This window comes from Drosophila hydei, unplaced genomic scaffold, assembly GCF_003285905.1.
Source record: "Drosophila hydei strain 15085-1641.00,03,60 unplaced genomic scaffold, DhydRS2 tig00008119-arrow-pilon, whole genome shotgun sequence".
Classification (NCBI taxonomy): Eukaryota; Metazoa; Arthropoda; class Insecta; order Diptera; family Drosophilidae; genus Drosophila; species Drosophila hydei.
In genome coordinates, this window is record NW_022045830.1 from 1,422,473 (window position 1) to 1,449,848 (window position 27,376).

The window sequence follows — 27,376 nt, forward strand, 5'->3', positions numbered from 1 at the left end:
CAATCAGGAGCGAGCACACCAACAGGCTGCTAGGCAGCAGCATATTTATTTAATCGATGGGGCAGCCTTGACACACCATTTGCAACATTTTAAATGGCCGGCAAAAGTAAAAAGAAACGAAACAGTAAAGATTCAACATCCAGCAATGCAGGCAGTGGCGAGGGCGACGATAAGAAAAAGAAAGAAGGCATTAGCGGCAGCAAGAAAAAAGGTGGTGTTGGCAAATCCATCGGCTGTGATATATTCAACGATGCAGCAATGGAGAATGCCTACTATGTTTGCCACAATGTTCAGGTGATGCGGCTCAATAAAGCTTTCTTAGTGCTCTTCCAATCTATTGTACGACTTTGTAGGATGTGCTGAAAACCCGTGGCTTTCCTTGGCCAGATGGACAAAAGAAGAAGAAGAAGGGCAAGCGTTGATGAAATACTAATGTAAAGTTTTACATATAATATGTTGACTGTATAAATAAATTATTAATAATAAAAATATCCTATAAAGTAAATATTATATTGCATTTACAAATATGGCTCAAATGTAAGATTGTACGCTTGTTACCTCTGCTTCTATTTATACCTGACCAAATCAAGTCGTCATCCTCAATTTCGAACCAAAAAAACAAATTCAATTTCAAACGTCAGCAACAACACTTTCTAGAACAAACATCAAAAATCTCCAAAATACGAAACCAACTCAAAATTACCGTCGTGAGAAAATTACATACACAAGCAAAATATTAAAGCACATTTAGACTCGTTTTTGTAGAATTGCCAAAAATTGTGGAAAGGCGGCTGGCGCAAAGATTGCACCATAAAAATCCGAGAGTCGTGCGGGCGCACGATTCAGTTGGGCGGCATCTGCGACAACGAACGGTTCAGTGTGACGTCAGCGTTAACGGATTGTTTCTGATTTATATATAAAACATGGTGAAGACACCGGCAATTGGTATCGATCTGGGCACCACGTACTCCTGCGTGGGTGTTTGGCAGAATAGCAAAGTTGAAATTATTGCCAATGATCAAGGCAATCGAACAACGCCTTCGTATGTGGCCTTTAATGACACAGAGCGCCTAATTGGCGATGCGGCTAAGAATCAGGTGAGTAACCGTGCTGTTGCACTTGACCTCAAATGGGGCTAGCCGTATACGGCTAAATTTGATCAAATAGATTTTTATGTACAAACTTGTCTGTATAATGAAAGCTCAGCTTGCCAACAATTTGAACTGGGTGGCACCTCCTTTAAGCAGGGAATTTCGTTGAATTCCCACTATATTTGAGTAATTTCTTGATAACGTATTTCCCAGTATTTTGTAGTTCAAAATATCAATTCACGAAATTGAAGAAAATTCTGATAGTTCATTCAAGAGAGCTCTCACTGTACATTGCCAAATAAATGACTGCATTTATAAGCAATTTAATTAAAGCGAATATATATATCATACATATATATCATCATGCATATAAATATAAATATACATAATTTAAGCAAATTTATGGAAACATCCCAACGATACGAAAATAGCCAATTTGCTGACTAATTGTTGAACCACACCCATTTTCCAAATATTTGTACAACTACAGGTGGCGATGAACGCCAAGAATACGGTGTTCGATGCGAAGCGTCTAATTGGTCGCAAGTTCGATGATCGCAAGATACAGGAGGACTTGAAGCATTGGCCTTTCAAGGTCATCAACGATGGGGGCAAGCCCAAAATTGAAGTCGAGTTCAAGGGTGAGCGCAAGCGCTTTGCGCCCGAAGAGGTCAGCTCCATGGTGTTGACGAAGATGCGCGAAATCGCCGAGGTCTATCTGGGCGCCAAGGTGAAGGATGCTGTCATTACGGTGCCGGCATATTTCAACGATTCCCAGCGCCAAGCGACCAAAGATGCTGGCTCCATAGCCGGCTTGAATGTGCTGCGCATCATCAATGAGCCCACGGCTGCTGCCTTGGCCTATGGCCTGGACAAAAATCTGAAGGGAGAGCGAAATGTGCTGATCTTCGATTTGGGCGGCGGCACCTTTGATGTCTCCATACTCTCCATCGATGAGGGATCACTGTTCGAGGTGAAGGCCACAGCCGGTGATACGCATCTGGGCGGCGAGGACTTCGACAATCGGCTGGTCAATCACTTTGTGGACGAGTTCAAGCGCAAGCACAAGAGCAACATCGCCGGCAACGTGCGAGCTCTGCGTCGTCTGCGCACGGCCTGCGAGCGGGCCAAGCGTACGCTCTCGTCCAGCACCGAAGCTTCGCTGGAGATTGATGCGCTGCACGAGGGCATTGATTTCTATTCAAAGATATCGCGTGCTCGCTTCGAGGAGCTGAACATGGACCTGTTCCGCTCGACCATAGATCCGGTGCAGCGCGCCTTGAACGATGCCAAAATGGATAAGAAGGCCATACACGATGTCGTCCTGGTGGGTGGATCCACACGCATACCGAAGATTCAACGCCTGCTGCAGGACTTCTTCGGGGGCAAGCAGCTCAACTTGTCCATTAATCCCGATGAGGCGGTGGCCTACGGCGCTGCCGTCCAAGCGGCCATACTCACAGGTGTGGGCAGCTCTCAGATACAGGATCTGCTGCTGGTGGACGTGACGCCTCTATCGCTGGGCATCGAGACTGCTGGCGGCGTGATGACCAAGCTGGTCGAGCGCAATGCACGCATTCCCTGCAAGCAGCAGCAAACGTTCACCACGTACAGCGACAACCAGAATGCGGTCACCATTCAGGTGTTCGAGGGCGAGCGCGCCATGACCAAGGACAATAATCTGCTGGGCAACTTCAATCTGACCGGCATACCGCCAGCGCCACGGGGCGTGCCCAAAATCGATGTGACCTTTGACCTGAATGCCGACGGCATCCTGAACGTCAGCGCCAAGGACGGCAGCACCGGCAAATTGGAGAAGATTACCATTACCAATGACAAGGGACGTCTCTCGAAGGCCGAGATCGATCGCATGCTCTCCGAGGCGGAGAAGTACAAGGATGAGGATAACCGACAGCGCGAACGTGTCTCGTCTCGCAACTCTCTCGAGGGCTACATCTATGGCTGCAAACAGGCCGTCGACGAGGCACCAGCGGGCGTCCTAACCGATGCCGACAAGGCCAAGGTGCGCGACAAGTGCAACAAGGAGAGCGCCTGGCTGGACAGTAATACGCTGGCCGAGAAAGAGGAGTACGAGCATCATCTGAAGGAGTGCCAGAACGTCTGCAATCCCATCATGTCCAAGATGCACACCGGCGGACAGGCACCCAAGGGCAAGTCGGCATCGGGCAGCTACAACAGCGGACCCACCGTCGAGGAGGTGGACTGATCGACTGACCGACTGACCAAGCGAGCGAGCAAGCAATCGAATTGAATATGTATTGGGAATTTATGTTAATAAAAAAGTTCAGTAAGTCAGTTTTCTGTCAGCTCTTCACCATTCAGCCCTCAGTTGTGTTTCAATGGTCGCCGCGAGCAGATTGTTTGTGGAGCAGCTCAGCTGGCGCAGCTGCAATGAGCTGGTGCATCCGCATAGCTGCCGGCGTGCCGCCTGGCAGAATCTCTATCGCTTCGCCTGGTCGAACTTGAAGTATTATCTGCCCATGGTCATACTGGATCTGCTGAGGCGTGCGCTGCGTGGCACCCACCTGCTGCAGTTGCTCCGCGATGCACTGCTCTATTATGCACAGTTGGTGTTCGGTGGCCTGGTCAATGGTTGCCTGACAGCAGGCTTCATTTGCTTGCTGCGGTAGGCTGGCTCTGCTCTACTCTTGTCACTTAATAATCTCGCCTATCTCTGCTCAGTCACCTGCTGGGCGAGTTCCGGCCGCATACGCTCCTATTTGTGCCTGCCCTGTTGGGCGGCGCCTTCGTTGCTCTGGTGCCCATTCGAGTCAAGGAACTGCAGCACACGGTCCTCTTTCAAGCTGTAAGAGCACTTCTTTCACCTAGACCTGGTACTCCATTCCACTCTTTCAGCTAATCGAAAGCCTGCTGCTGCAGCGCTCCAATCCGCTGACCAAGGCGCTGGCCTCGTCCCGTTGGCTGCAAACCCTGCTCTTCATGGCCTGCAGCGCCATCATCATGCTGGGCAAGCAGCGGCAGTGGCACAGAGGTTTCTGGTTCGTAATGCCCGACTCTCTGCAATCGGAAAAGAGCTCCAAGAGCGCCACACAATATGTTGTTCAGGGCATGCGTAAGTATTTGCTCATTGGTCTCGCCTTGGACATCTTCAGGGCTCTGATAAGCTGCATTAAGACGGGTCGCTGGCATCTGAAGCAGCTGAGCTTGGAGTCTATGGCTTGGTTGGGCTGTTACGTGGGCATCTATCGGGTAAAGTATATATAACTATTTCTAGAATCTAACTCCTTCAATTCGTCGCACGTCTTTTCATCTATTCATCCTCACATGCAATATTTTTCCCTTTTCATGTCCGTCCGCTCGTCTATCTTTAAGCCTGTCTCAAGGCTCATTCATATGTGTTTCATTTACCTATTTCTTCATACGTTCATTCGTTTTTACCTTAAAGTATTCTTGCATAAATAGTCATTCCATCTGATCGTTTGTTTATCACATGAAAAGTTTATATTCTTCCTGTTTAAAAGTTGCGCCAAACGAATTTCCCTGCATAACAATTTCCTCAAAATTCAAATTCATAATTTCCTCTACTTACCATTTATAATCAAATTTCCTTAAATGCATTATTTCCCATCAAAATGTTAAAGTCCCAACTGTGGGAATAATATAAAATTCCCAATATGAGCGCCTCATTTTCCAAAGCTGGCAACTTTTATTATACTGATTTTTCCTTAAAATATTCTTACTTAAATAATCATTCCCATATCAGTCCATATGATCGTTCGTTCATCCAGACAAGCTCTGACTCTACTCCCACTGCCTAGCAAAGAGGGCAAAAGCCTTAACACCTTCTCACCTATAGAAATGTTTCCTCAGTCAAATTTGCCTTCAATTGCATAATAAAGCGATTTGCATTTATTTAGACTACCCTATGCTATATGCAAAGCAAAACGGATGTCGGCCAGACACTACAGCAAATCGTGTCCAGCTTTCTGGGGGGGCTCAGTTTTGTTTGCTATCCAAAGCTGACCATATTGAGCTATGCACTGCTGGAGGCGGGTCGCTCGCTGTGGGGCAAGTATCACAGGAAACGGCGAAAGTCACGTTTTGGCTATAGCGATCTGGTCTATCCCCTGGTGCTGGCCTACCTGATACACACCTATACCTTCCATCCGAAGAGGGTTAGCGCCATAACGGGCATAATTATTGACAGCACGACTGCCAATTAGTAAGTTCTCTGAGAGACAGTGTCTATTTGTTGCTTCTAGAGATTATTTCCTTTTGCTCCGAACAGCGCCGGTAACATAAGCAAACGCCTACAACAGCTGCAGCGGCAACCGGCTAGATGGCATGGCAAATGGATTTAATTATAATTTTTAATGCAATAAGCCATAAAGAAAAATATATAATTTTCAAATTAACCTTCCATTTGAACTGCAAAAGCGACTCGAGTGGGTTTTGGGGTCTCTAGATGTGGAAGTCAGTCGCACTGGGAACGTAGCTGTAGCAAAATGGTTGCTCCCAGCAAGCTGTTCGGATACCCCATAAGTCATATACCGTGCGCAAACATTGTACACAGCCAGCCCAATCAGAGCTGCACGCAGGCTCTGCTCTGGAATCTGTACCGCAATCATGTGTCCAGTGCCAAATATTATTTGCCAACATTGGTGGTATGTCTACACTCACTAATCCGGCATGGATGCCGCGCTCAAATCTGTTTCGTTTCGCTGTAGCTAATGCCGTTAATTTTGAACTGGCGGCGACTGAGCAAACGTCGTCTGTGGTCGACGGTGAGAAACTATTTGGATACCATGTTTTTTGCTTCCACAATGAATGCGCTCACATTATATTTGATATGCGCTTGGAGGCGTCTGAACAGACGTTTTGTTTATTTGTGCACTCCGTTTCTATCATGTTACCTGGCAGCGCAGATCAACTGGTTGGCCCCACCAAAGGTGGTGCAATTCTTTGTTACGGGCATGACGCATGCGGTGAGTGTATTATTAGGCTTACACTATGTTCACAATGTACATTGGTTAAATTCTACTATGTAAAATGCAAATATTTAAGGTTTGTATTACATAGAAAGATTAAGTTCTTCTACTTTAAAAGTTGCGCTAAACCAATTTCCCTGCATAACAATTTCCTTAAATTGAAATTCATTATTTCCCCTAGTCACAATGTAAAATAAAATATCCTTACATGCATTATTTCCCATCCAAATGTTAAAATCCCGTATATGGGAATAATTTCTGGTTCCCTCATATTCCTTTTATTATACTGGGAACAAAAAATAATAGAATTCACTCATTTAAGGCTATGGAAGCCGTCCTACGTCAGATGAATGCGGGCTTGGTGCGATCTCGACCAGCTCAGACGCTGCTATTCATGTTGTCGTCGCTGCTGGTTCTGCGCCAGCAACAGAAACGTATATACTCTGGTTTCTGGTTCATCAAGCCCGACCAGATGCCGTTGGATTACAGCAAGTGGCCCATACTACGCCGCCTTAAGCAGGCTTCTTTGGAGCTGTGCACCTACCTTGGCATGGGTTTGATCATGGATTTGTTTAATGCGTTAATGCGTGGAAATTTAAAAAAATTTAAGATCAAGTCAACAAGCTTTATTGTAACCTATATGGGAATATACAAAGTAAGTTTAGTTAAACGCAAAAACTCCATTATATTTCATTTTAATTTTGATTTAAGTTGGTGCAAGTTCTAGTAGCGGGTAAACTGGAGTTGAATCAAACCAATTTACTGGCAGCGTTTCTCAGTGGCGCTTCATATGGCCTGTTCAGCCATATACCCATCAGCTATATGTGCTTTGCAGTGGTCATTGCCATCCAGGCATTGTATCAACAGCTGTGCAAAGTTGATGCCACCCACAATAAGCGACTTGCTGCCCTGCAGCCCATACCCTGGGCGAAGCTGCTTATTCCGCCTGCCATGGCATATCTGACGAACTGCATGTTCTACGAGCAACATGTGTTAAGTGGCTTGGCCAAGTCATTCATAGACGACACATGCGATAACAAGTGAGTATATTTACTATTATAATGCAAGAAATTAAAAATTATATTCTAAATTATTTCAGCGTTCGTCGCATATATACTATAATAAATCAACCCGTGGAAGCAATACTGAAAATAGCTCAGGCAGGGCCTAAAACAAATTTTCTGTTTTAGCTAAAATCAAATGAACGTTGGACTTTAATTCGCTATTCTTTTAAACAAATTTAAAGTCGTTAAAAATTGGATTTAAATACTTTTTTGACCCTGTCAGCGCGGCAATATCAGCATGAGTAATGTGTCGTTGCCACACTGTTAAGAAATTAAAAATGAAAACAAAAATATTCACATCATATGGCGTTGCCACGTTGTTGGCAAACGCATGAACAAATTTAACTTAACTGAAACTAATTTTTATATTAAGAAACGTCTCGCAACTAATTGAGAAAACGATCTTGAGTAGATATTTCTACAAATATGCTATTAGAATGCGTCAATCGCCGATTCTATCTGGCTAACAAATGTTGAATGTACGTGATGTGAATAAAGAGTATTCAAAAATCTTTTTATTGCGCACATTAGAGAATTCCATTGTTAGTTTATTTTTTTAAGAATCTTTAGCAAGCCATATATCTGAGGTGCAGTCTCCACCTGGATAGCGCATCTCATGCGGCAGACTGGGTCCGTAGGGTTCCTTTCCAAAGTCAACAAGGAAATCCTTATTCAGAGTCATCCCACCATTGACCATGTCGACATCAATGAGCACCACATGTCCGCCTTTCGAGGCCATTTTCGGATAGAACTGTTTATCCCAAGGTGAGTATAGTGAGGAGGACACATATAAGCGTTTGCCATCCAAAGAGAGCTGCATCATCTGTGGGCCTCCTTCCAAGCGACGACCCTTAATGATGCACGGAGGTGGCCTTTCCTGCATCATAGCAAATCATGTAATGTATTATTATACATATTATACATTCATATATAGAGCTTACGGTCAATTCCTTATCTTCCTTAACGATCACATTTGGAAGATCGCTGCATATGGCGCCTCCTAGCCAGACTCGCGACACGAGTTTGGGCTGATCCGGTATGGATATATCGTACTGCCTAACATCGCCATGCATCCAGCAGTTCACATATAGGAATCGATCGTCCAACGATATTATAATGTCTGAAATCATACCACCCATCTCGGAGGCGGTGCCACTGCCCGTATCGACGAGCTTATTGGGTATATCAATTACTTTCTTCACATCAAACTCATCGGAGTCGGCTCTCTTCTTGAAGTAGAAGACCTTGGCATACAAGGCACATCCCACATAGCCATCCGGTCGCTTCGGATCGTGCAGGAATCGAACCTCTAAAGGTGTTGTGCCCTCCACACCCAGATCAACTGTTTGATATAGGGTTTGCGTGGACCATTTGTAAAAGTTGAGTCTGCAGCCATACTGCGTCATGTCATCCAAATCTTCGTTCTTCCAGCCACTATAAAACATAGACTTAGAGCTGATCTTAGCTGACCACTGAAAACTTACCGTCTAAACTTGTTGGGTGCTCCCCATTCGGTTGATACCATGACATCGTAGTAGGGCTGATACCAGAAATCGTAGCCGCAGAGGGCTTTGCGGTCACCCTTTGTCCAGGTGCCAACGCAATTGAACTCCGAATCGAACAGAATGAATTCTCCCTTGGCATTACCCTCAGCATCACCCATGACCGATATCATGACATTTCCGTTGGCCAAGCAGTGGGTCGTATGTGGAGCAGTTACATTATGCTTCTTCAGTACTTCTCCATCGATGACCTTCACGATTTCCGGCTTGCGCGGATCAGTGGCCACGTCCAGAACGTAAATGAAATCCGAATTTAAAGCTGGTAATATCAAACGATTTCTCTTTGGCACACTCTTTGCATTCTCGTCCACATAATAGCAGCTGGAGCAGGCATTCCAGCCGGAATGATGCAACTCATTGCCCTTACGGTTCGAAAAAGTGCGATGGACAACCTAGTTATGCAAAATATTGTAATACAACGGCTGAACAACAAACAAGTCTATTTGCTTACCTGGCTGTAAGTGGGACTCTCAGGGTCCACGTCGATTGTTGATAGATAGTCGCCATGCGGCTCATCCAAGTTCGGCTGAATTGTCACCGTATAAAGAAGTTTCTCTCTGGGTCCACTTTTCAAGGCATCCAGAGGTGTGGCATAGCCGGGACCATGGCAACAAGCTAAAGGGTAAACAATATTAGTTAAAAATATTAAAAAAAAACGAAAATAAATAATAGCTATCAGTAGATTAAACAACGAGCCTTACCTTTTTCCGACATATTAGAATATATCTTTAATTACGACGTTGTTGATCGTAGAACAGCAAAGCACTGCAACTGATGAGAGCGTTTGCCTCAACATATATACGGTATATACCCATAAGTTATCAGCCGGTTCTGAGCGTGTTTTCGGAAAGAGCTTTGCTCTGCTTAGGCATTTGTATACGCTGCCTCTCTCTCGCTCTCTCTTACTCTCTCTCTCTTTCTCTTGAAGAATATCCCTCTATTACTCACATACATAATAACATGCAATACACGCTTATTTACTTATCTAGTTTTATATTTTGCATTTCTTTATCTTATCAAATATTTTTAGCACCTTTCTCAAGACAAATATTGTTGTTTACTGTTAAGTAGCTCAATTTAAAGATAATTATGAACACATGTTGTATGTATAGAAATAATATTTCAATTCATCATGATGATTGAACAATCATTTGTATTTGAGATAACAAATTTATTATTAGTGTTGCTTATCAGGCTGTGTATTTAAAAAATTGTGAAATAAGTTTCAATTGTTTTTTAAAAACAACTCCAAATTTAAATATTGGTAAATTCAGCAGACACCACGTATAAACCAGTTCCTTTCAGTTCATTTTTTTAATATAGTGCAAACATATTTTTTTTATAAAATCATTTAATTAATTTATGCATACAGTTTTTTTTGTTATATCAAATTTGCATACTTTTAGTTGAAGCTTACACAAACACGATATTTATAACGTTTCGTGTCACGTAAGAGCACGACGTGGGCTCATCCGCAGCACTTGGCAATTGTTGAAAGTGTGGCAACGCCGCTCTGCCTTATCAGCTGTTATTGTTCACATAAATTGTCTGTTACGTTTGCCGTTACAACATGAGTTTGTTATCCCAAATACGGAAAGCATCAACACAAGCTGCACGCCGGCGTGTGGTAATAACAGGTAGCGGCGCCGTCACACCCCTGGGCAATAATGTGTCAGAGTCGTGGCAGCGTTTGCTGGCAGGTGAATCTGCAATTACCAACCTGGGAGCTGAATTCAAAGGGCTGCCATGTCAGGTGGCGGCACAAATACCAAAGGAACGCCTTCAGATAGACAAGCATCTGAGCAAAACTGATATAAAACTTATGAGTCCTGCCACACAGTTAGCAATCATTGCAGCCGATGAGGCTCTGGCCGCCGCAAAGCTAAAGCCCAGCGAACTGAGTGAAGAACAGCGTGAACGTTTTGGAGTCTGCGTCGGCATGGGCATGTTCGATCTAGCCGAGGTCTATGGAGCATTTCAGCAGCTGCAGCGTGGCTACAATCGTGTCAGTCCGTACTTTGTGCCACGACTGCTGCCCAACATGGCGTGTGGACACATCAGCATGCGACATGGCTTGCAAGGACCCAATCATTCCGTTTCCACAGCGTGCGCAACCGGTGCACATGCTATTGGTGATGCTTTGCGTTTTATACGGAACGGCGATGCTGATCTTATGCTAGCCGGTAGTGGGGAGGCCTGCATAGACCCCCTGTCGATAGCCGGCTTTTGTAGGTTGCGCGCCCTCAGCACAACGTTCAATGATAACCCTGCCGTGGCCTCGCGACCTTTTGATAAAGCGCGTGACGGATTTGTGATGGGCGAAGGTGCCGCGGTGCTGCTTCTGGAAGAGCTGGAGCACGCGCGTGCTCGTGGCGCAACCATATTAGCTGAGATACTGGGCTACGGCTTGTCCGGCGATGCACATCACATTACATCACCTAGCGATAATGGCGCTGGTGCCACGTTGGCCATGAAACGTGCCATCGCAGATGCAGAGGTCGCGGTCCAGGATATTAGCTATGTCAATGCTCATGCCACGTCCACGCCCACCGGCGATCGTATTGAGGCTCATGCCATTGGACGTGTCTTTGGCGATCATTTAGATAAGGTGCTTGTCTCGTCGACTAAAGGCGCACATGGACATTTGCTTGGCTCCTCGGGCAATCTGGAAGCGCTGTTTGTAGTGCACGCCTGCGCAGAAAACCTATTGCCGCCCTCGATCAACGTTGACCAACTGGATGTGGATGTAAATGTGGTGACCAAGTCATGCAAATGGTCAGAGGATCAGTCGGCACAGCGCATTGCGCTTAAGAACTCCTTTGGCTTCGGTGGCACTAACGCCTCCCTCTGCATTTCCAGTTACACTGAAAAATAATATATTTTTAAGCCCTAATTGTTACATGTAAATAAATAATATGAGTTGATATTAGCATATTTTTTTTTAGGAAAAATTTTTAAGTTTTAAAACTTTATTTGGAAAACTTTTCGGTTTCTTGTACCCCCGTCCCTACCCACGAAAACCATGAGGATTTCTAGCATTCTGCTCGGTAAAAATGTATATATGCGTATTGCAGAGTTCGTACTATTATATTGTATGTGTGTGTATATATATCTGTATATAATGTTGTATATATGTAGCTCTGTTTGATTTGCTTCTGTTGCTGGCATACGCGCGCTTACTTTATAAATCGTAAACAAATATGTTTTATCTGGTCGTTTTTGCTGACATCAATAGCTGTTGTTTTCGCTCCCTTTTCTCTTTCTTTTCCTCATCTTTTTTTTCACTTAACTTGATTTAATTTAAAGAATTTTTTATTTTACAAAATTACTTAAATCGTAAAGTTAAAAATACATAGATTGGCTTACAATTAGAATTTCTTTATAATCAATATATATAAATGTGGTTGCTCATTTTTTTGGGTTTTTGTTTGTTTTTTTTTTTTTAATGCTGATCTACTTTTAGATTTTACTTGTCATCTGCCAAATGGTTTTTATTGTATTATTTATATGCTCAATACATTTATAAATGTATATTATGTGGTTTCGATTTGTTATTTATGTATTTTAATAGGCGTAAATAAAATATGCTATATTTGTGTGTTTCTTTTTGTGTTGTCTATTTTGCATTGGATTGAAAGGATCAATTTTCAATTTGTATATAAATTATGAAAATAAATTGTATTCGAAGTTATAAACTTTATCCCAATTACTGTACAATTTGTGGTTGTTATCCGCTTTCGTTACAGCGTATATTAATTTTTTAAATAATCTTGCACGTCACATTAATTAACAAGGTAAGTTTTCTCAATTTTTTTTTGTTTTTCTTTTTTAGTGTTTTGTAGTTTGGATACTTAAAGCATTAAAAGAATTTTTCAAATATCTTTCGTCTGTGATTTACATATTCAAATTTTGAATGAAAAATATTTCAAAATTACGGAGGCCTTTGCATTACAAATTTACGTATTCTGGTGTTTTAGCTAGTATGCAACAAACATTTGCTCAACAAAATCGAGGAATTATTTTCGTTTTCTGTTTTTGGAACCTGAAGGCGTGTGGTAGCCAGTTACAATAGACAAATTAAAATAATTTTGCATACATGATGTACACACAATGTACATATGTTGAAATGTATGCGCTTATGAAAATTGGACAATGCAATAAAAATAATAATAATTAATAATTATTATAAAATGCCTACAACACATAAACTAATATAGAAACAATGAACTTATTATTCCTTGAGTTTCTCATACATGTCCAAAATTGCAGTGAACTTCATTTTTGTGAGATTTAAAAAAAATTTAAAAATTATGTAAATTATGAATAAATATTTGATTTGTTTCGCGTTGTGTTTACTATTGCTTTCGATCTTAACACTTATTATCTTACTATTTGTTTTGTTCTTAAATTTTTGTTTTGTTTAAAAAGACATCTATTTAAGCGCTAGTAAAGTGGGGTTTTCTTGTTGCTGTCAGTTGTTGGTTTTCTGTTAGTGAAATGGTTACCAACTTCATATGTATAGTGGATGCTGCAACACTTGCCTACACTAGATGTATGTATGTATGTATGTATATTGTTTGTTTTTTTTTTTTGGGTTTTCTGTTTTTCTTCTTCTTGTTTTTAGCATGCAGGGGATGTATGTATGGTTGTATGTATGTATTTATGTACATGGCAAGCCACTGAAAGACAGAATCTGGGTCACTAGTTTAGCAATGCATCCATTGTATATGGAAATGGCGGATGTGGCTGTTGCTGTTCAAATCTGTTGGCTGAATATGACAGCAATTTTGTCGCTGTTGCTGCTGCTGCAAATGGAGCTGATGCGGACGCTGATGTATCTGCCGAAGACGGTCAGTCCAGTATTACGATTTGTGATTCAATAGGTTTGCTGCTCGGCTCGGGGGCCATTGACTTGATGGGCAGTGAACGCCATGGTTTGCGCGCCGCACGACGCAGATCCACAGCTGAGAGTATTTTTCGTGTTTTTCTATTAAAAATTAGAAAGGTTAAATAAGATATTGTTAATGTACATCAATTAATCAATGGAACTCACTTGTGTACGTCTGTGGCTCTAAAGTAAACATCGTCCGGTGCATCCATCCAACTAATAACTTGCTTGCGTCCATTGCCGCCACGTGCCATTTGCGCAATTTTTTGCTTCCCATTAAGCTGCAAGAACATTGAATAAAATTTATAAATATTTAAAAAGTTGCAGTTGAGCTGGACTTACGTGATGTCTAGAGAGGGGCTGGCCAGATGCTGCCATCATTGCAGCAAACTGCTCCGGGCTGGGGCAATGCGAGGGCATGGGATCCTTGTTGGGGCGTTTGGCTGGTGGCCCACTGGGCACAATTGTTACTACGAATGGAAAGACAAAATTATTATAGATTCCAGATATGTTCAATGCTAATTCTTAACTCACCTTCGGTGCCATTGAGTTGCTGTTCCTCGTGCGCACGTTTACGTATCGTAGACGTTGCTTGCGCTGGAATTATGGTTAGTTCTTTGTCAGCCACAACGGGCACTGCAACCACATCGGGCGTTTTATTGGGCACACGCTCGTAGAGCAAACTTCCATCTGGTCCTTTGGGCGGCTTTGGGAATGAGACAACAACGGGCTGTGGCATTTTATCCTTGGGCGTCAGCACCAGCCATTCATGCGGACCGCTGCCAGGTGCACCCAATCGATTTGCAATTTTTGTGACACTGCCCCGATCCTTGGGCTTGAGCAAAAGCATTTTTTTTATATCCGCCTGCGATTTGCCGCTAATACGATTCGTAACTACAATTCAAATAGTAAATATGATATAGTAATTTGCTTATAAAAATTCGATTTTTGCGACTTACATTCTTGTTTGACCAACAGCGCATTAATTGCGTATGCACTCTGCCGCGCCGCCTTCTTGGGTTTCACAATACTTCGGCAAACAATGCGTGCCACACGGGTCATGGGATTCGTGTGCAAGTAGAAGGCAGTGCGCGTCTTCATGATGGGCCGCGGCGATCCTGAACTGATGGCAATGCCATGCGCTTGTGCGTAATGGCGCGCCAGGTGGGTCTTCAGCTTAAACTCTTTGCCGCAGTTGACAATGGAACACCTATGATTTGCATTACATTATTAATATATAAATATTTAATTACATACGCCTATCATACCTGTGCAATTGACGATTGCTTAGATCACTAACTTTCTCATCATCGTTAAGATCAACCACAGCGGTGGTGGTGCCTGTTGCAGCTAACGCTGCTACTGGAGTCGCTGCTGCAATGGCAGCCTTCTTCTTAGCCTCGCCATCGTTAGCTTCAACCTTATGCGCAGATTTCATACTGCCATATTTTCGCCAATAGTCCCAACAGCTCTGACATAGTCGACTTGGCAGATGACCATTGCTAAAGGAATTCCACTGCGACAAAATTGAGTCTGAATTAGCAATCATTGATCACAAAGTATTCCCTTTAACTGTCTTACGTGTGATGATTTAGTTGTCCCGCACGATTCGCACGGTTTACCATTGTTGGACAGATCGGCGCCGCCATTGGTGGTGCCATTGTAGATGCCGCCAGGTCCGCCGCCACTGCCTGACTTCACGCTGGCACCGTTGCCTTTGCCATTGTTATTATATTGCGGTATATAGACTTGTTTGAGCTTGAGTTCCGCCTCGACAGCCTTAACGCGTTTCTGCTGCACATACCGATCGGTGGTCTTCCACATATAGTAATATTCAATAATTTGCTTTAGCGTTTTCCAAGGAAGCTGATAAAAACAAATCAATTACTAAATATACTTAATTATAGAACAATGAGTTTATCTTACAAAATCTTGTCGTATGTCATTAAAGTCTTTGCCATATTTATCTAGCGCCTCCTCAAAGAGATTTGCTTCCGATGCGCTCCAATCTTCGATTTCGTCGCGACAGAGAACTGGCCCAGTGGAAGGAACTAGCGAGGACATGGCCTCATCAATTGAGTAATCGTGCTGGTGCAGAATGTTCATGGCGTGAAACTAGAGGGAAGTAAATGAAAGCATTATTCAAAGGATTCAGCACACATTCAATATGTTTTCCAGATCTACTCACCAGCGTTATGTCTCGACTAGCGGCCGCTGCGGACATGTGCAATGAGGGCTGCTTTACTGAACTGCTGCAGTCGAGGGCGCGGGCAAAAGTGCCAATGGAACGCGACACAACAAGGAATTGATCGATTTTGCGATCGGTCAAACTATGTTCCGGCGTCCATACAAGCGACTCCAGCTCCTCCAGTTTACGTTCATCTGTGGCGGTATCTTTTAGCTTGGCGGGTATATCACACTGATAGCGACTGCCGACACGTATTTCGCCCTTGTCGGCAAGCAACGTTTTTTGATTCGGATCAAAGACCAGACAGTAGAAGAATGTGTCCTGTTCAAAATATAAATAATCAATTAATGCTCTGATTTGAAAAGAGCTAAAGCACAATTAACTCACGTCTTTATTGAGATAGCTTTGCAGTGACTCCGTCTCGTTGAGCAGCGTCACGGAGCACTTCCCTCGGATTTGTGTGGCGGGTATCGACTCAACTTGTCGCGATAGAAACAGCTCCCGATGTTTGATCTGGTATCGCTGTTTGCTGGTTAGCGCGTCGCTCTTCTCTCCATCTCCACCAGCGCCACCAGCAGCAGCAGAAGCAGCGCCGCTCGCAGCGCTGTTATTATTGTTGTTATTATTATTATTGTTATTATTGTTGGTATTGTTATTGGTGCTGGAATTGTTGTTGGCGGCGGCGGCGGCAGACGCTTGCGTCGGACTGGTGCGTTCCTCCTCGAGTGCAGCTGCAAGGCAAACGTAATCAAGACTATATAAGCAAATGCATTCCAATAGATCTACACAAATAGTATACATTACATACGAGCACTAAAAAAACTATGTTTTAGAACCAATTACAACCATTGCATAACCAATTCGGTGTTCGTAACTAGACTACAGATTACTGGTACTGACCTTAGTGAGAAATTTTGTGTGTAAAATACAGTGAACACTATGCTAACGGACAGCTGCCAATCTTGCTATTCGTCAATACGCATTTCATTCAAAAGTGTTTTCACTGTATTTTACTGTACATACTAATTAAAGGTTCTAATCGATCGAGTTTAAAGAGTTAATTTACGATTCTTATATCCAATATATAATGTTGTCTAGATCAGTACCAAATGGTGCTCTACTTAATAGAATTTAAATTAAGAGAAATATTTCAAAAACATGAATATTAGGAAACACAGTAATAAAAATAAAAATTAAAAAAAATATGCATTCCCAAAAGAAGATATCAACTACAATCGTATTGCTTATAATAATTATTATTATTATAATTATTATTTGATAGAATTAACTGCTTTGCCATTTTGTACCTATTGAGGGATCGAGGACAGCTTGCGCCGCCTGCTCTTCGCCCACCGGTGTTCTAAGCCAGGTTTTCTTCAGTTTCATCGCCAGCGGTGAGTCCTCGGCGGTTGCCACTGCATCATCAAGTGTGTGTATGAGTGTGTTTGTGTGTGTGAGATGTGTGTCGGGGTAATTTCGGGAAATGTTGATTTTACAAATATACATATGCATTTAATATACGATATATACAACAATTATACTTATAATGTGAGAGTGGTATGACAAGCGCGACTTAATTTAAATGTACTTAGACTAGCTGAAAGCTGAAAACACGTTCGCAGCGCCGTCAAAGTGAGGTTAAGTACGAAAAGTAATTTTACTAAAAGATGTCGCGTTTGCCCAGAAACAGAAAGCCCAACAAAATAAATACAAAACTTTTTGAATTTATTTTTAATACCCCGCCACACAAGCCACGAAGGGATGGTAACGGGTAGACTAGGCGGCCTCGTCATTTCGATGGCAATGGCAATGGTAGTGATGGTGGTGCGGTGCTGGGTGGTGGTGGGTGTTGGCAGTAGCTGCTTCTCTTTGCTTCTTGAGGAGTTTGAGCTAAAGCCAAACCCAGCAACCGAACGACCCCCCAGCTTGCCCCTAAAGGACTGTGGGTGCATTCGTGAATTTACAAGAGCGTAGGTGTATCGCGAAAGAAGAAGAAGCAGAATCAGCAGCAGCTAGGCAAAGGGGTGTGAGGATGCGCAACTGTTCGGTAGCCATAGATAGGACACAATCGCACAGTCTGGCAAGTGCGCACACGGGCCAGGGGCTGGGGGTTGCCAGATGGAGGCGTGTGCGTTTTGTTTGCTGGCAATGTCTGCCTCTGCTTCGCGTTTTTCGACATTTTTTTTTTAATTTTTTTTCCGTTCCGAATACTCTTACAGAAAGCATTTTACTTTGTGGAGCAACTCCTATGCAGTATTTGAGTTGTGCTTCGTACGGCGTTGAGCCTATGTGTCTGTTAGGGTATTTCAAATTCGTTATCGCAAGTAATAAAAGTCAACGGTTCTTTTTTTTTCTGCTTCTTCTTTTCTGCTTGAAACGTTGTCGTGGCCAGTTTTGAGCTTTTTGATTATTTATTTTCTTGTTTTTTTTCTTTCTTTTTTGTTTCACGACACGGCGTATAGAATGTATGTATGTTCCTTAGTTGAATGTTTTTGTTGCTGTGCTAATTTGTAATGAGTGATTAGCAGCTAGGCTGCAAAATTGGCAGCGCACGCCGCATCGCGGCAGCACCTCCAAAAAAGGAGCCGCTGAAAAACAGTCAGGCATTATTGAAAAGGGGCGGCAACAAAGGGGGTGTTACTGTTAATGGGCATTGTCGACGAAATGTTGCGTGGCAGGCGGTGGGCGGTGGGTGGCGGATGGAAAGCTGCGTTGGAAAACGCATTTTCGTTGGGTCACGTATCGAATTCGTGTGGGTCGCAACCAACCCCACCGATTGGGGGTTGTGTATGTGTGTGTGTGGGTAGTTATCTGTGTGTGTATGTATACTTTTTGGTAGAAAGATACAGCAAATGGCTCTGTCCATGTAGATAGCTGCTAGTTGGTTGTTGGGGTACGCTGGGTGTGTGTATGTATACATAAATGCAAAGCGCGGCTCCTTCGATGCTCTTGCAGTGTCAGGACTCATGAAAATTTTCGTGCACACTCGCATATACACCTACATAGAGGCATAGAGGTAGACAGCCAGTCTACCTATCGTTGCTGCTGCTGCTGCTGCTGTTGGTTGCCTAGTATTCCCACATTGAGGCAACCAAAAACGGCAACAACATCGAAGTACAGTGCAGCTCTACACACATTATGTTTATGTGCTGTTGCTGTTGTTGTTGTTGTTGTTGTTGTTGCTGCTGCTGCTGCTGCTACGGATGCTCGGATTCCGTTTACTCTTTGCTTTGGCTGTATGCTTTACAGTTGTTGTCATTGCGGTTCTTGTTGCTCTTGATGTTGGCTTTCATTATTTTTGTTGTTGTTGTTGTTGTCGCTCCTGCTGCTAAGTGGGTGTGCGTTAGTATGTGTGTGTGTACGTGTTGGGTGGGCTCCGCTTTGACACATTGCACACATTGGGCATATGCCGGCGTTAGTGAAAAGGGAGGTATTTGACTGAGGTGTAGGCGTGTAGCAGCTTCGGTTTTGGTTGCGGCGCATGGTGTATTTCCGTCTTCGAGTGAGCTTTGGTTTTTGTGGTGAAAAATGTGCTTAGGATCTGTATGGGGCTTTCTGACTTATTTGTAGGCCACGACGGCGACTCGTCGCAACATAACCTCACTTCGCTGACCAAAAACTTATGCATTTTACATACCCACATTATCATATAGACATATTAATATATATATTTATATATATATATATATATATATATATATATATATATATATGTGTGTATTGTCTTTATAAATGTTTTGTCTTGGCGTACTTACGTTGATGCTTATCGGCCAGCTGTACAAGCGGGTTGGGCAGATCACGACGCCGGTAGAAGCACATGACCTTCGCTTCCACATTGCCGGTTTGGTTTTTATTCAACTCCTCGATGCGGCGTATCAGGAAGGGACTATTCGGCGTTGTCTCAACGTAGACATAGTCTGCAAAATCGACCATTGGGGATTATTGAATTTCAGTTACGGTTTTCAAATTTAAATATGCAGTTCGGGCAGACATAATGAGAGGCCCAACAGCCTCACATGGAGGCGGCAAATCATTCATTAGGAAAACGAAATTGAAGCACAATCCTCCAATGAAGCCAAAAACACCAGGTAAAATGCATTCAAACACCCATACACTCGCAAATAACAGACTCATCATATATACGTACATTCGTACGTAGTCACACGCACACACACACACTCGCACACAAGCTAAACATATGAATATAGGCAGACGGCAGAAATTAGAGATGAGTACAATTTGGGCTATCTGTGACTAAACGAATGGGCCAAAGACTAAAGAGAAGTATTCAATATATTATATATATATAATAATATATATCAGTTAATACAATAAAAATTAACAAAATGTTCAAATTTATTGCCAGTAGTCGAACACACATATATGTACATATAAGCGAATCGAAAAATAAAAATGGCCCTAATCACTCTATTTATAGTTTTTGTTATATATATTTTATTCGGCTGGCTAATATGCGAGCTTATTAACACACTTAATAATCGATTAATTTTTTTGTTTACATAAAGTATTCGTTTATCGATAATAACAAAAACAAATGCTTCAAAAGCTTCAGGTCATATCGTTTTTATTGTGCTAACACCTAACTTTATTATAGGTAGTTATAAATTTTAAGTATCGATAATCCCATATACTCGTCTGTTCGTAAACTCTACGTTCACAATCTTCTGCTTCAAGTTTACAGTTTATAGTGGACACGCCGTTTAATTACGGCCACAGTACAGTGAAAAAGTATGCGCATTGCTCAATTAAATACAAATGTGGGCATCCATCCATCCATTCAACTCGCGCAACAGAAACAACAACGATGTCCACACACACACGCACATACAAACCTACACACACACATATATATACACAAACATGCATAAAGCGACGGTGCGGAACCTGTCGCAGAAACCGTTGCTTGGGTTTTGACCACGGCAACAGCAACAGCAGCGGCAGCAGCAGCAGCAGCAGAAGCAACGAAAGCCGATAGAAGAGAGAAAATGACACAAAAGAAAAGGAAAAAAGAGCAGCGATCAAGCGGTAAAACACGCCAGGCATATTATAAAAGGAAAATGTATCTTTTGCATTTGGCTGATGTAAAAAAGAGATGAAAAAGAAAGTGTCGCCATAGCCTGCGACGACATTTGGGCTGCTGTGTATACGTGTGCGTGTAGCTATTAAAAGTGACTAACAAAAAGTGCTGATGGAGACAAAGTCGAAGCCAACGCGTGCACTCAGAGACCAACACACGCACACAAGCATTATAAGAAAATGCCATAAAATTTTTAAATTTATTCATGCATTGGTTCATTTTTGTTGTATATTTAATATTCATTTTGATTGTTTTAATTAGCCATTTGCATTTTCGCATTTACAGTTCATTTGCATTTGATTTGGTCGAGCTGAAGAACAATACTATATCATAGGCAGGTGAAGACAACAATAACGTCATCGGTTAGGCAGACTCAGAAAGCAAGCAAGCGAACTAGCAAAATGAATGCGTAAAATTGGTTGTAATAAAAAAGGGAAAATTTACTCGAAGCATTAGATGCTGGGCCAAAGAAAAATTGCAAACTCATTAGCATAAGAAAACACGGCGATCCAATAGCAAAAACAAAGCAAGAGACACGTAAAAATCACAAATATACTTTCAACTACAAAAACACACGCAAGAACAATCACACACACACGCAAATATAGTCTCACATACATACATATACACATACACACATGCTGATCGGCAGGCGGATTTGTCAATGCAATTTCATTTCATCAGTAACCTCAACCCTAAAGCACAAGCCTACACACATACACACACCACATTAATACATACACACATATCAGTGCTAATGCTTATCGGGGCAACAGAAACATGTACTAAAAACACTTGCTGCAGCTGCGACAATTTGGTTGTCATACTACACATAACCCCTCTCCATGGCCGGTTACTCGATGTTCCATTGCCGCTTCGTTGATGTTGAAAAATCGTCTACGTTGTTAAAACTCGCGTCGGCAATTCGACACAATTTTGAGGAGTATGAAAACGCATTTCACATCATCATCATCATTGATAACAGCATTGAAGGTATTGGTGGTGAATATTTGGTAATATTTGATAATTAAATGCACTTTCATTATTTCCTTAATTTGGGAGTCTCATACACACATACACATTCACACAAATATACGCACATAAAACGACCAGGCGAAACAGTGAGACGGCGCCGATAACGAAAGATGATAGAAAAGCGAGTATGGAAAAAAATTTTCTCACCTCCGACTCGATACATATTTGTGGCCATTTTCACAAAACTTTCGCACCAAATTTCACATGTAAAATATTCTGCACTTATTCAGCACTGTTGTTCAATAGTTTTGTCTCAGATTTGCGCACATTTATTAGCATAAAATTTAAGTTGTTATGATTGCATTTGCATTCACATAAGACGCGTTTTTTTCGTCGCCATCTTAGAAACAACTCTAAAAAAAATACACACACACACACACACTATGACAGCGACGAGTAAACAGCTGCATCAGGGCTGCATTTGAAAATAGAGCTGCCAACTTGTTTTCATAATTTCTGTGTTTATTTGCTCAATAAATATTCAAAAAAATATATATGGGTTGCAATCTTTTAAATGAAAATAAATTAAGCATTCTGCTGTAGCTGTTTTCTGTTTTCATCAGTATAAATTTAACAGAAACAAAATTGTTATTGTTTGCATGCCCCATTTAAAGTATATGTGGCTACGTTGACAAGCTGCCTGCTACGCAACCAACTGTCAAGTCCGTGACGTGGCCTGGCCAAACGATTTTTCCAATAAGACCTGCTTGTGTTATAATTAATTTTAAATTAATAAACGCAGTGAAAGCGGTAAAAATAGATATATCAAAACGATGACTACCTATGAGGAGTTCATCCAGCAAAACGAGGATCGTGACGGCGTCCGCCTTACATGGAATGTTTGGCCATCAAGTCGCATCGATGCCAGCCGCCTGGTCGTCCCGCTTGCGTGTCTCTATCAACCCATCAAGGAGCGCCCCGACTTGCCACCGATACAATATGAGCCTGTGTTGTGCACGCGCAGCAATTGCCGTGCCATTTTGAATCCATTGTGCCAAGTCGATTATCGTGCCAAGCTCTGGGTGTGCAACTTTTGCTTTCAACGTAATCCCGTGAGTATTTCACTTGAACTTTAATATCTGTAGCTTAACACTTGGCATTTCAGTTTCCTCCACAATATGCAGCCATATCGGAGCAGCATCAGCCTGCCGAGCTGATACCTGGTTTCAGCACCATTGAGTACACCATTGCTAGGGCGGCCACAATGCCGCCCGTGTTCATATTCCTAGTGGATACCTGCATGGATGAGGAGGAGTTGGATGCTCTAAAGGACTCGCTGCAAATGTCGCTTAGTTTGCTGCCGCCCAACGCTCTAGTGGGCCTCATTACATTCGGCAAGATGATTCAGGTGCATGAACTAGGTGCTGATGGCTGCTCCAAGAGCTATGTGTTTCGCGGCACCAAGGATCTGACAGCCAAACAAGTGCATGATATGTTGGGCATTGGACGCGGTGGGGTGGCGCCAACGCCACATCAGCAACAACCAGGTCAGCCGGGTCAGATGCCCAATGCACCGGGTGTAGGGGGGGCCGGACAACATTTGCCACCCGCTCATCGCTTTCTGCAGCCGATTAGCCAGTGCGACACTGCACTGGGTGATCTGCTGAGCGAATTGCAACGCGATCCTTGGCCGGTGCCGCAGGGCAAGCGCTATCTGCGCTCCACGGGCGCTGCACTCTCGATTGCAGTTGGCCTGCTGGAGTGCACGTATCCGAATACGGGCGGTCGGATTATGACGTTTGTGGGTGGCCCTTGCTCCCAGGGCCCCGGCCAAGTGGTTGACGATGAGCTTAAGCATCCCATACGTTCCCATCATGACATACACAAGGACAATGCCAAATATATGAAGAAAGCGATAAAACATTATGATGCTTTGGCTTTGAGGGCCGCTACCAATGGCCATGGCATCGATATATACTCGTGCGCTCTTGATCAGACCGGCCTGATGGAGATGAAACAGTTGTGCAACTCCACTGGCGGTCACATGGTCATGGGCGACTCATTCAATTCGTCGCTGTTCAAGCAAACATTCCAGCGCGTGTTTGCGCGCGACTCACGAAACGATTTAAAGATGGCATTCAATGCCACGCTCGAGGTGAAGTGCTCGCGCGAGCTGAAAATCTCTGGTGGGATTGGCTCGTGTGTGTCGCTGAATGTGAAGAGCCCGTCGGTGTCGGATGTGGAGATCGGCATGGGCAATACAGTGCAGTGGAAATTGTGTACATTCAATCCCAGCTCCACTGTCGCCTTCTTCTTTGAGGTGGTCAATCAGCACGCGGCTCCCATACCGCAAGGCGGACGCGGCTGCATACAGTTCATCACACAATACCAGCATCCAAGCGGTCAGCGGCGCATACGGGTCACCACTCTGGCAAGAAAGTGAGAGCTCCAGCTCCAGCTAGCTTGACTATATATTTATTTAATTTGTTTACTGTTTTTAAGCTGGGCGGATGCCAACACCAATGTGCAGCACATCAGCGCAGGCTTTGATCAGGAGGCAGCTGCGGTGCTAATGGCTCGCATGGTTGTCTATCGAGCCGAGACAGACGAGGGACCGGACATCCTGCGCTGGGTGGATCGCCAGCTGATTCGCTTGGTAAGCTTAGCAGTAATCAATCGAAAATCAATTGTGTTAAGTCGATGTCTCTTGCAGTGCCAGAAGTTTGGCGAGTATTCCAAGGACGATCCGAACAGCTTCCGGCTGTCGCCCACTTTTAGCCTCTTTCCGCAGTTCATGTACCATTTGCGCCGTTCGCAGTTCCTGCAGGTCTTCAACAATTCGCCCGATGAGACCACATTCTATCGACACATGCTAATGCGCGAGGACCTCACACAGTCCTTGATCATGATACAGCCCATTCTTTATAGCTATTCGTTTAACGGGCCACCGGAGCCGGTGCTGCTTGATACCGCTTCCATTCAAGCGGATCGCATACTGCTGATGGACACCTTCTTCCAGATACTCATCTATCATGGCGAAACGATTGCCCAGTGGCGTGCGCTCAAATATCAGGATATGCCCGAGTATGAGAACTTTAAGCAGCTGCTGCAGGCGCCCGTCGATGATGCACAGGAGATTCTGCAGACACGATTCCCCATGCCCCGCTACATTGACACCGAGCATGGTGGCTCGCAGGCACGTTTCCTGCTCTCCAAGGTCAATCCCTCGCAGACGCACAACAATATGTACGCCTACGGCCAGGTACGTCAATTAGCTGCGACCGAAACATATTTCATAATCGATTTGTTGATTTTTAATCTATTGAAACATTACGTTTTCGTTTTCGTTTCGTTTTCGTTATACTTTTCTCATTGTGTACTCAACTGCCTTTTGCTCCTTCTTCTCCCCTCGTTGTTGTTCTTGTTGTTGTCAATCGCAGGCGCCAATTGGTCAGACGACGGTAGTAAAAAACAAACAATTCTTTTTTGTTTTAGTTAAATATATTTTCTATTTGGGTTTAGTTTCTAAGTTGCTTCTTCTACATCTCTGCTCCGCTTTTGGTGTTGGCGCTGCTCAAGCAAAACCCTTTTTAAAGAAATCAATCTGTAAACACTTTTTGCTAACTCAATCTCAAACTTTGTTAACAGGATGGCGGCGCTCCCGTGCTCACGGATGATGTCTCCCTGCAGCTGTTCATGGAGCACCTGAAGAAATTGGCCGTCTCCTCGACCACATAGAGAGCATCTGGAAATCAAGGCTTTTGCATAGATTTTGGCTAGACTTATTAGTTCTATATATATATATATTTTAACCACATCTATTTGTGCAGTTACCGCCTGATTAAACACAATAAACCAACCACATTCATACATATTTACACGTTTTTATTTTCAAGCTCAACTAAATAATAAGAAACCAAAAATCAAGTAAATAAATATTTTAGGCTGGCCATTAAAAAATGCATGAATTTCACTTTAGAGCGGAATGAAATCAACTAGCGTAAAAGCAATCAACAATAATATCTGCAGATTAATAATAGTTTCATAAATTACTAATACAATTGCATATGCCTCGGACTTGATAAATATATATATATATATCAAGTATATTAATTGGACTAAACACTATTTGGTTCACAGTGACTAAGACATCTGAAATTTTGTTTCTCTGCTTGTGTGGCACTAATTGAGGAATCGTATGGACATCTTTTGATCGACATCGGTGCGTTCCAGCGCCTTGCAAAAGTCCTCGAACGAGATCTTGCCTTGACAGCATAGATCCGCCTCCAATATGGTACGTTCCGCAATGCTGACCAATTGATCTTGGCTGATGTTCGCGCCGACCATCATGTGCAGAATCGATAGCAACTCGTCCCGGCTAATGACACCATCGTCATCCAGATCGTACATTTTGAACGCGAACTTCAGCTTCTCCTCGCGACTGTTCAACTTGCTCTGCTTGTTGTCCCGCAGCGGTCGGAAGTGGGCCAACACATTCATGAACTGGCGAAAGTTCACGCGATCATCGGAGCTCTCCGCGAAGAAGGAGTGCACAATGCGTTCACAGAGCGGATTGATTGCCAGCTCGGGTATGCGCATCAGATCCTCGCGAGAGAGTGTGCCGCAGTCGTTGCGATCCAGTGACGTGAAACGCGAATACAGGCGCTCAATTTGATTGGGTGTAACTGCAAAGAGTTGAAGCAATGAAAGCGTGAGAGGTTGGAGTCCAATCAATTGATAAGATATACAGTGACAACAGTTATTATCAGATATGAGCACCCGTTGGATATATACAGTTATAGCTAAACGCCTTATCACACGAATTACACCTACTCGAACAACTGATAAACACACACAGTTACGTTCGTTTGTTTGTGTGCGTTTCTTGGAGGGGAAACATCAAAAGGCAGCGCGTAGCCTTTGCTCCAGTGGGTCGATGGGACAATTGTTGAGTGAATGACGTCATAAATTCAGTTTATGATACCTGCTTACATAAATGTATGGAGCATTTTGAGTGCATTCAAGAAGAACAGTTACACGTTCATTCACACTCAAGTTGATCGCTCTCTCCCAACTGGTGGGAGTAGAGCTGCAATATGCTAATTGATTTTGGACTATGGAATATAATTGTTGCGAATGGGTAAATCTATAATTAGTTTTGCCACTTAACTGCTAAATTTTTGAGCACAAAGAAAAGCTTTTAGCAATTGCGTATTTGTTTTGAGATGTTTTTGGAAATTTACAGATGCGTTATCCAGGTCCAAGGTTACGCTAATTACTGGCTTAGCTTTGTGGACCTATCTTTGTCTTATTCTATACTTACAGCCAGTTTCATTTTGTATCTGTGCAATTTCCTCGTGCCGCAGAAAGAGAGAAGATTTATTGCCCATTATTGATGGCTTATTTAAACCAATGAGACCGACACAAACACAAAATTTCTACTGAATTGAATGGTATGTAGTGTGACCGAGTTTTGCATGTACGTAATTGCTTATATGCAGACTTCAGCATTGCCAGATTCAATTCGGCCTACTGATCAA

General features: G+C 43.1%; 9 protein-coding genes across 11 annotated transcripts; 6 read left to right on the plus strand and 3 right to left on the minus strand.

Moving 5' to 3' along the window:
* The first annotated feature begins 79 nt into the window (after window positions 1-79).
* Window positions 80-428, plus strand: LOC111594560 (small lysine-rich protein 1). The gene is made up of 2 exons (XM_023307917.1): window positions 80-294; window positions 354-428. Exons 1-2 carry the CDS (start codon window positions 94-96, stop codon window positions 420-422), a joined length of 270 nt encoding a protein of 89 aa, XP_023163685.1. The 5' UTR covers window positions 80-93; the 3' UTR covers window positions 423-428.
* A 180-nt stretch (window positions 429-608) lies between these two features.
* LOC111594553 (heat shock 70 kDa protein cognate 2) lies at window positions 609-3,376 on the plus strand. The gene is made up of 2 exons (XM_023307906.2): window positions 609-1,097; window positions 1,582-3,376. Exons 1-2 carry the CDS (start codon window positions 924-926, stop codon window positions 3,316-3,318), a joined length of 1,911 nt encoding a protein of 636 aa, XP_023163674.1. The 5' UTR covers window positions 609-923; the 3' UTR covers window positions 3,319-3,376.
* A 75-nt stretch (window positions 3,377-3,451) lies between these two features.
* On the plus strand, window positions 3,452-5,451 carry LOC111594420. The gene is made up of 5 exons (XM_023307708.2): window positions 3,452-3,738; window positions 3,795-3,918; window positions 3,969-4,322; window positions 4,991-5,295; window positions 5,362-5,451. Exons 1-5 carry the CDS (start codon window positions 3,452-3,454, stop codon window positions 5,432-5,434), a joined length of 1,143 nt encoding a protein of 380 aa, XP_023163476.2. The 3' UTR covers window positions 5,435-5,451.
* A 63-nt stretch (window positions 5,452-5,514) lies between these two features.
* LOC111594557 lies at window positions 5,515-7,646 on the plus strand. The gene is made up of 5 exons (XM_023307913.2): window positions 5,515-5,737; window positions 5,801-6,058; window positions 6,384-6,716; window positions 6,773-7,101; window positions 7,161-7,646. Exons 1-5 carry the CDS (start codon window positions 5,579-5,581, stop codon window positions 7,249-7,251), a joined length of 1,170 nt encoding a protein of 389 aa, XP_023163681.2. The 5' UTR covers window positions 5,515-5,578; the 3' UTR covers window positions 7,252-7,646.
* LOC111594555 (methanethiol oxidase) lies at window positions 7,626-9,489 on the minus strand. The gene is made up of 5 exons (XM_023307910.2): window positions 9,389-9,489; window positions 9,139-9,302; window positions 8,610-9,079; window positions 8,067-8,559; window positions 7,626-8,002 (listed from the first exon to the last, which is right to left on the minus strand). Exons 1-5 carry the CDS (start codon window positions 9,399-9,401, stop codon window positions 7,682-7,684), a joined length of 1,461 nt encoding a protein of 486 aa, XP_023163678.2. The 5' UTR covers window positions 9,402-9,489; the 3' UTR covers window positions 7,626-7,681.
* A 675-nt stretch (window positions 9,490-10,164) lies between these two features.
* Window positions 10,165-11,597, plus strand: LOC111594423 (3-oxoacyl-[acyl-carrier-protein] synthase, mitochondrial). The gene has a single exon (XM_023307711.2). The coding sequence runs from the start codon at window positions 10,258-10,260 to the stop codon at window positions 11,560-11,562; it is 1,305 nt and encodes a 434-aa protein (XP_023163479.2). The 5' UTR covers window positions 10,165-10,257; the 3' UTR covers window positions 11,563-11,597.
* Window positions 11,598-13,267: 1,670 nt separating this feature from the next.
* Window positions 13,268-22,281, minus strand: LOC111594422 (metastasis-associated protein MTA3). 2 transcript variants are annotated; one of them, XM_023307709.2, is made up of 13 exons: window positions 22,044-22,281; window positions 19,519-19,680; window positions 17,071-17,178; window positions 16,151-16,494; window positions 15,764-16,084; window positions 15,502-15,690; window positions 15,157-15,441; window positions 14,844-15,091; window positions 14,535-14,785; window positions 14,110-14,469; window positions 13,918-14,045; window positions 13,741-13,856; window positions 13,268-13,674 (listed from the first exon to the last, which is right to left on the minus strand). In XM_023307709.2, the coding sequence occupies exons 1-13, from the start codon at window positions 22,069-22,071 to the stop codon at window positions 13,539-13,541; spliced, it is 2,676 nt and encodes an 891-aa protein (XP_023163477.2). In that variant the 5' UTR covers window positions 22,072-22,281; the 3' UTR covers window positions 13,268-13,538. The 2 variants fall into 2 exon arrangements, with proteins under 2 accessions (XP_023163477.2, XP_023163478.2); XM_023307710.2 differs by lacking the exon at window positions 17,071-17,178 and having other exon boundaries at window positions 22,044-22,280.
* A 214-nt stretch (window positions 22,282-22,495) lies between these two features.
* Window positions 22,496-25,701, plus strand: LOC111594448 (protein transport protein Sec23A). 2 transcript variants are annotated; one of them, XM_023307739.2, is made up of 6 exons: window positions 22,496-22,948; window positions 23,002-24,275; window positions 24,339-24,492; window positions 24,550-25,098; window positions 25,277-25,297; window positions 25,485-25,701. In XM_023307739.2, the coding sequence occupies exons 1-6, from the start codon at window positions 22,670-22,672 to the stop codon at window positions 25,572-25,574; spliced, it is 2,367 nt and encodes a 788-aa protein (XP_023163507.1). In that variant the 5' UTR covers window positions 22,496-22,669; the 3' UTR covers window positions 25,575-25,701. The 2 variants fall into 2 exon arrangements, with proteins under 2 accessions (XP_023163507.1, XP_023163508.1); XM_023307740.2 differs by lacking the exon at window positions 25,277-25,297 and having other exon boundaries at window positions 22,497-22,948.
* Window positions 25,702-25,797: 96 nt separating this feature from the next.
* On the minus strand, window positions 25,798-27,334 carry LOC111594635 (calcineurin B homologous protein 1). The gene is made up of 2 exons (XM_023308030.2): window positions 27,160-27,334; window positions 25,798-26,521 (listed from the first exon to the last, which is right to left on the minus strand). Exons 1-2 carry the CDS (start codon window positions 27,224-27,226, stop codon window positions 26,019-26,021), a joined length of 570 nt encoding a protein of 189 aa, XP_023163798.1. The 5' UTR covers window positions 27,227-27,334; the 3' UTR covers window positions 25,798-26,018.
* Window positions 27,335-27,376: the final 42 nt, after the last annotated feature.

What these genes read in the sequence shown, in the direction of transcription:
- LOC111594448 (XM_023307739.2), top strand. Translation starts at nt 22,670, where the DNA reads ATGACTACCTATGAGGAGTTCATCCAGCAAAACGAGGATCGTGACGGC. An exon ending in TTTGCTTTCAACGTAATCCC is followed by an intron (nt 22,949 to 23,001) that starts GTGAGTATTTCA and finishes TTGGCATTTCAG; the next exon opens with TTTCCTCCACAATATGCAGC. An exon ending in ATCGCCAGCTGATTCGCTTG is followed by an intron (nt 24,493 to 24,549) that starts GTAAGCTTAGCA and finishes TGTCTCTTGCAG; the next exon opens with TGCCAGAAGTTTGGCGAGTA.
- LOC111594555 (XM_023307910.2), bottom strand. An exon ending in AGAGTCCCACTTACAGCCAG is followed by an intron (nt 9,080 to 9,138) that starts GTAAGCAAATAG and finishes TTGCATAACTAG; the next exon opens with GTTGTCCATCGCACTTTTTC. An exon ending in GCACCCAACAAGTTTAGACG is followed by an intron (nt 8,560 to 8,609) that starts GTAAGTTTTCAG and finishes TATGTTTTATAG; the next exon opens with TGGCTGGAAGAACGAAGATT.
- LOC111594557 (XM_023307913.2), top strand. Translation starts at nt 5,579, where the DNA reads ATGGTTGCTCCCAGCAAGCTGTTCGGATACCCCATAAGTCATATACCG. An exon ending in TTACGGGCATGACGCATGCG is followed by an intron (nt 6,059 to 6,383) that starts GTGAGTGTATTA and finishes CACTCATTTAAG; the next exon opens with GCTATGGAAGCCGTCCTACG. An exon ending in CCTATATGGGAATATACAAA is followed by an intron (nt 6,717 to 6,772) that starts GTAAGTTTAGTT and finishes TTTTGATTTAAG; the next exon opens with TTGGTGCAAGTTCTAGTAGC.
- LOC111594553 (XM_023307906.2), top strand. Translation starts at nt 924, where the DNA reads ATGGTGAAGACACCGGCAATTGGTATCGATCTGGGCACCACGTACTCC. An exon ending in GCGATGCGGCTAAGAATCAG is followed by an intron (nt 1,098 to 1,581) that starts GTGAGTAACCGT and finishes GTACAACTACAG; the next exon opens with GTGGCGATGAACGCCAAGAA.
- LOC111594560 (XM_023307917.1), top strand. Translation starts at nt 94, where the DNA reads ATGGCCGGCAAAAGTAAAAAGAAACGAAACAGTAAAGATTCAACATCC. An exon ending in ATGTTTGCCACAATGTTCAG is followed by an intron (nt 295 to 353) that starts GTGATGCGGCTC and finishes ACGACTTTGTAG; the next exon opens with GATGTGCTGAAAACCCGTGG.
- LOC111594423 (XM_023307711.2), top strand. Translation starts at nt 10,258, where the DNA reads ATGAGTTTGTTATCCCAAATACGGAAAGCATCAACACAAGCTGCACGC.
- LOC111594422 (XM_023307709.2), bottom strand. Translation starts at nt 22,071, where the DNA reads ATGGCCACAAATATGTATCGAGTCGGAG. An exon ending in GGACAACTAAATCATCACAC is followed by an intron (nt 15,092 to 15,156) that starts GTAAGACAGTTA and finishes ATTTTGTCGCAG; the next exon opens with TGGAATTCCTTTAGCAATGG. An exon ending in GCAACTCAATGGCACCGAAG is followed by an intron (nt 14,046 to 14,109) that starts GTGAGTTAAGAA and finishes TTCCATTCGTAG; the next exon opens with TAACAATTGTGCCCAGTGGG.
- LOC111594420 (XM_023307708.2), top strand. Translation starts at nt 3,452, where the DNA reads ATGGTCGCCGCGAGCAGATTGTTTGTGGAGCAGCTCAGCTGGCGCAGC. An exon ending in GTTACGTGGGCATCTATCGG is followed by an intron (nt 4,323 to 4,990) that starts GTAAAGTATATA and finishes GCATTTATTTAG; the next exon opens with ACTACCCTATGCTATATGCA. An exon ending in GACAGCACGACTGCCAATTA is followed by an intron (nt 5,296 to 5,361) that starts GTAAGTTCTCTG and finishes TGCTCCGAACAG; the next exon opens with CGCCGGTAACATAAGCAAAC.
- LOC111594635 (XM_023308030.2), bottom strand. Translation starts at nt 27,226, where the DNA reads ATGGGCAATAAATCTTCTCTCTTTCTGCGGCACGAGGAAATTGCACAG. An exon ending in GATACAAAATGAAACTGGCT is followed by an intron (nt 26,522 to 27,159) that starts GTAAGTATAGAA and finishes AACTCTTTGCAG; the next exon opens with TTACACCCAATCAAATTGAG.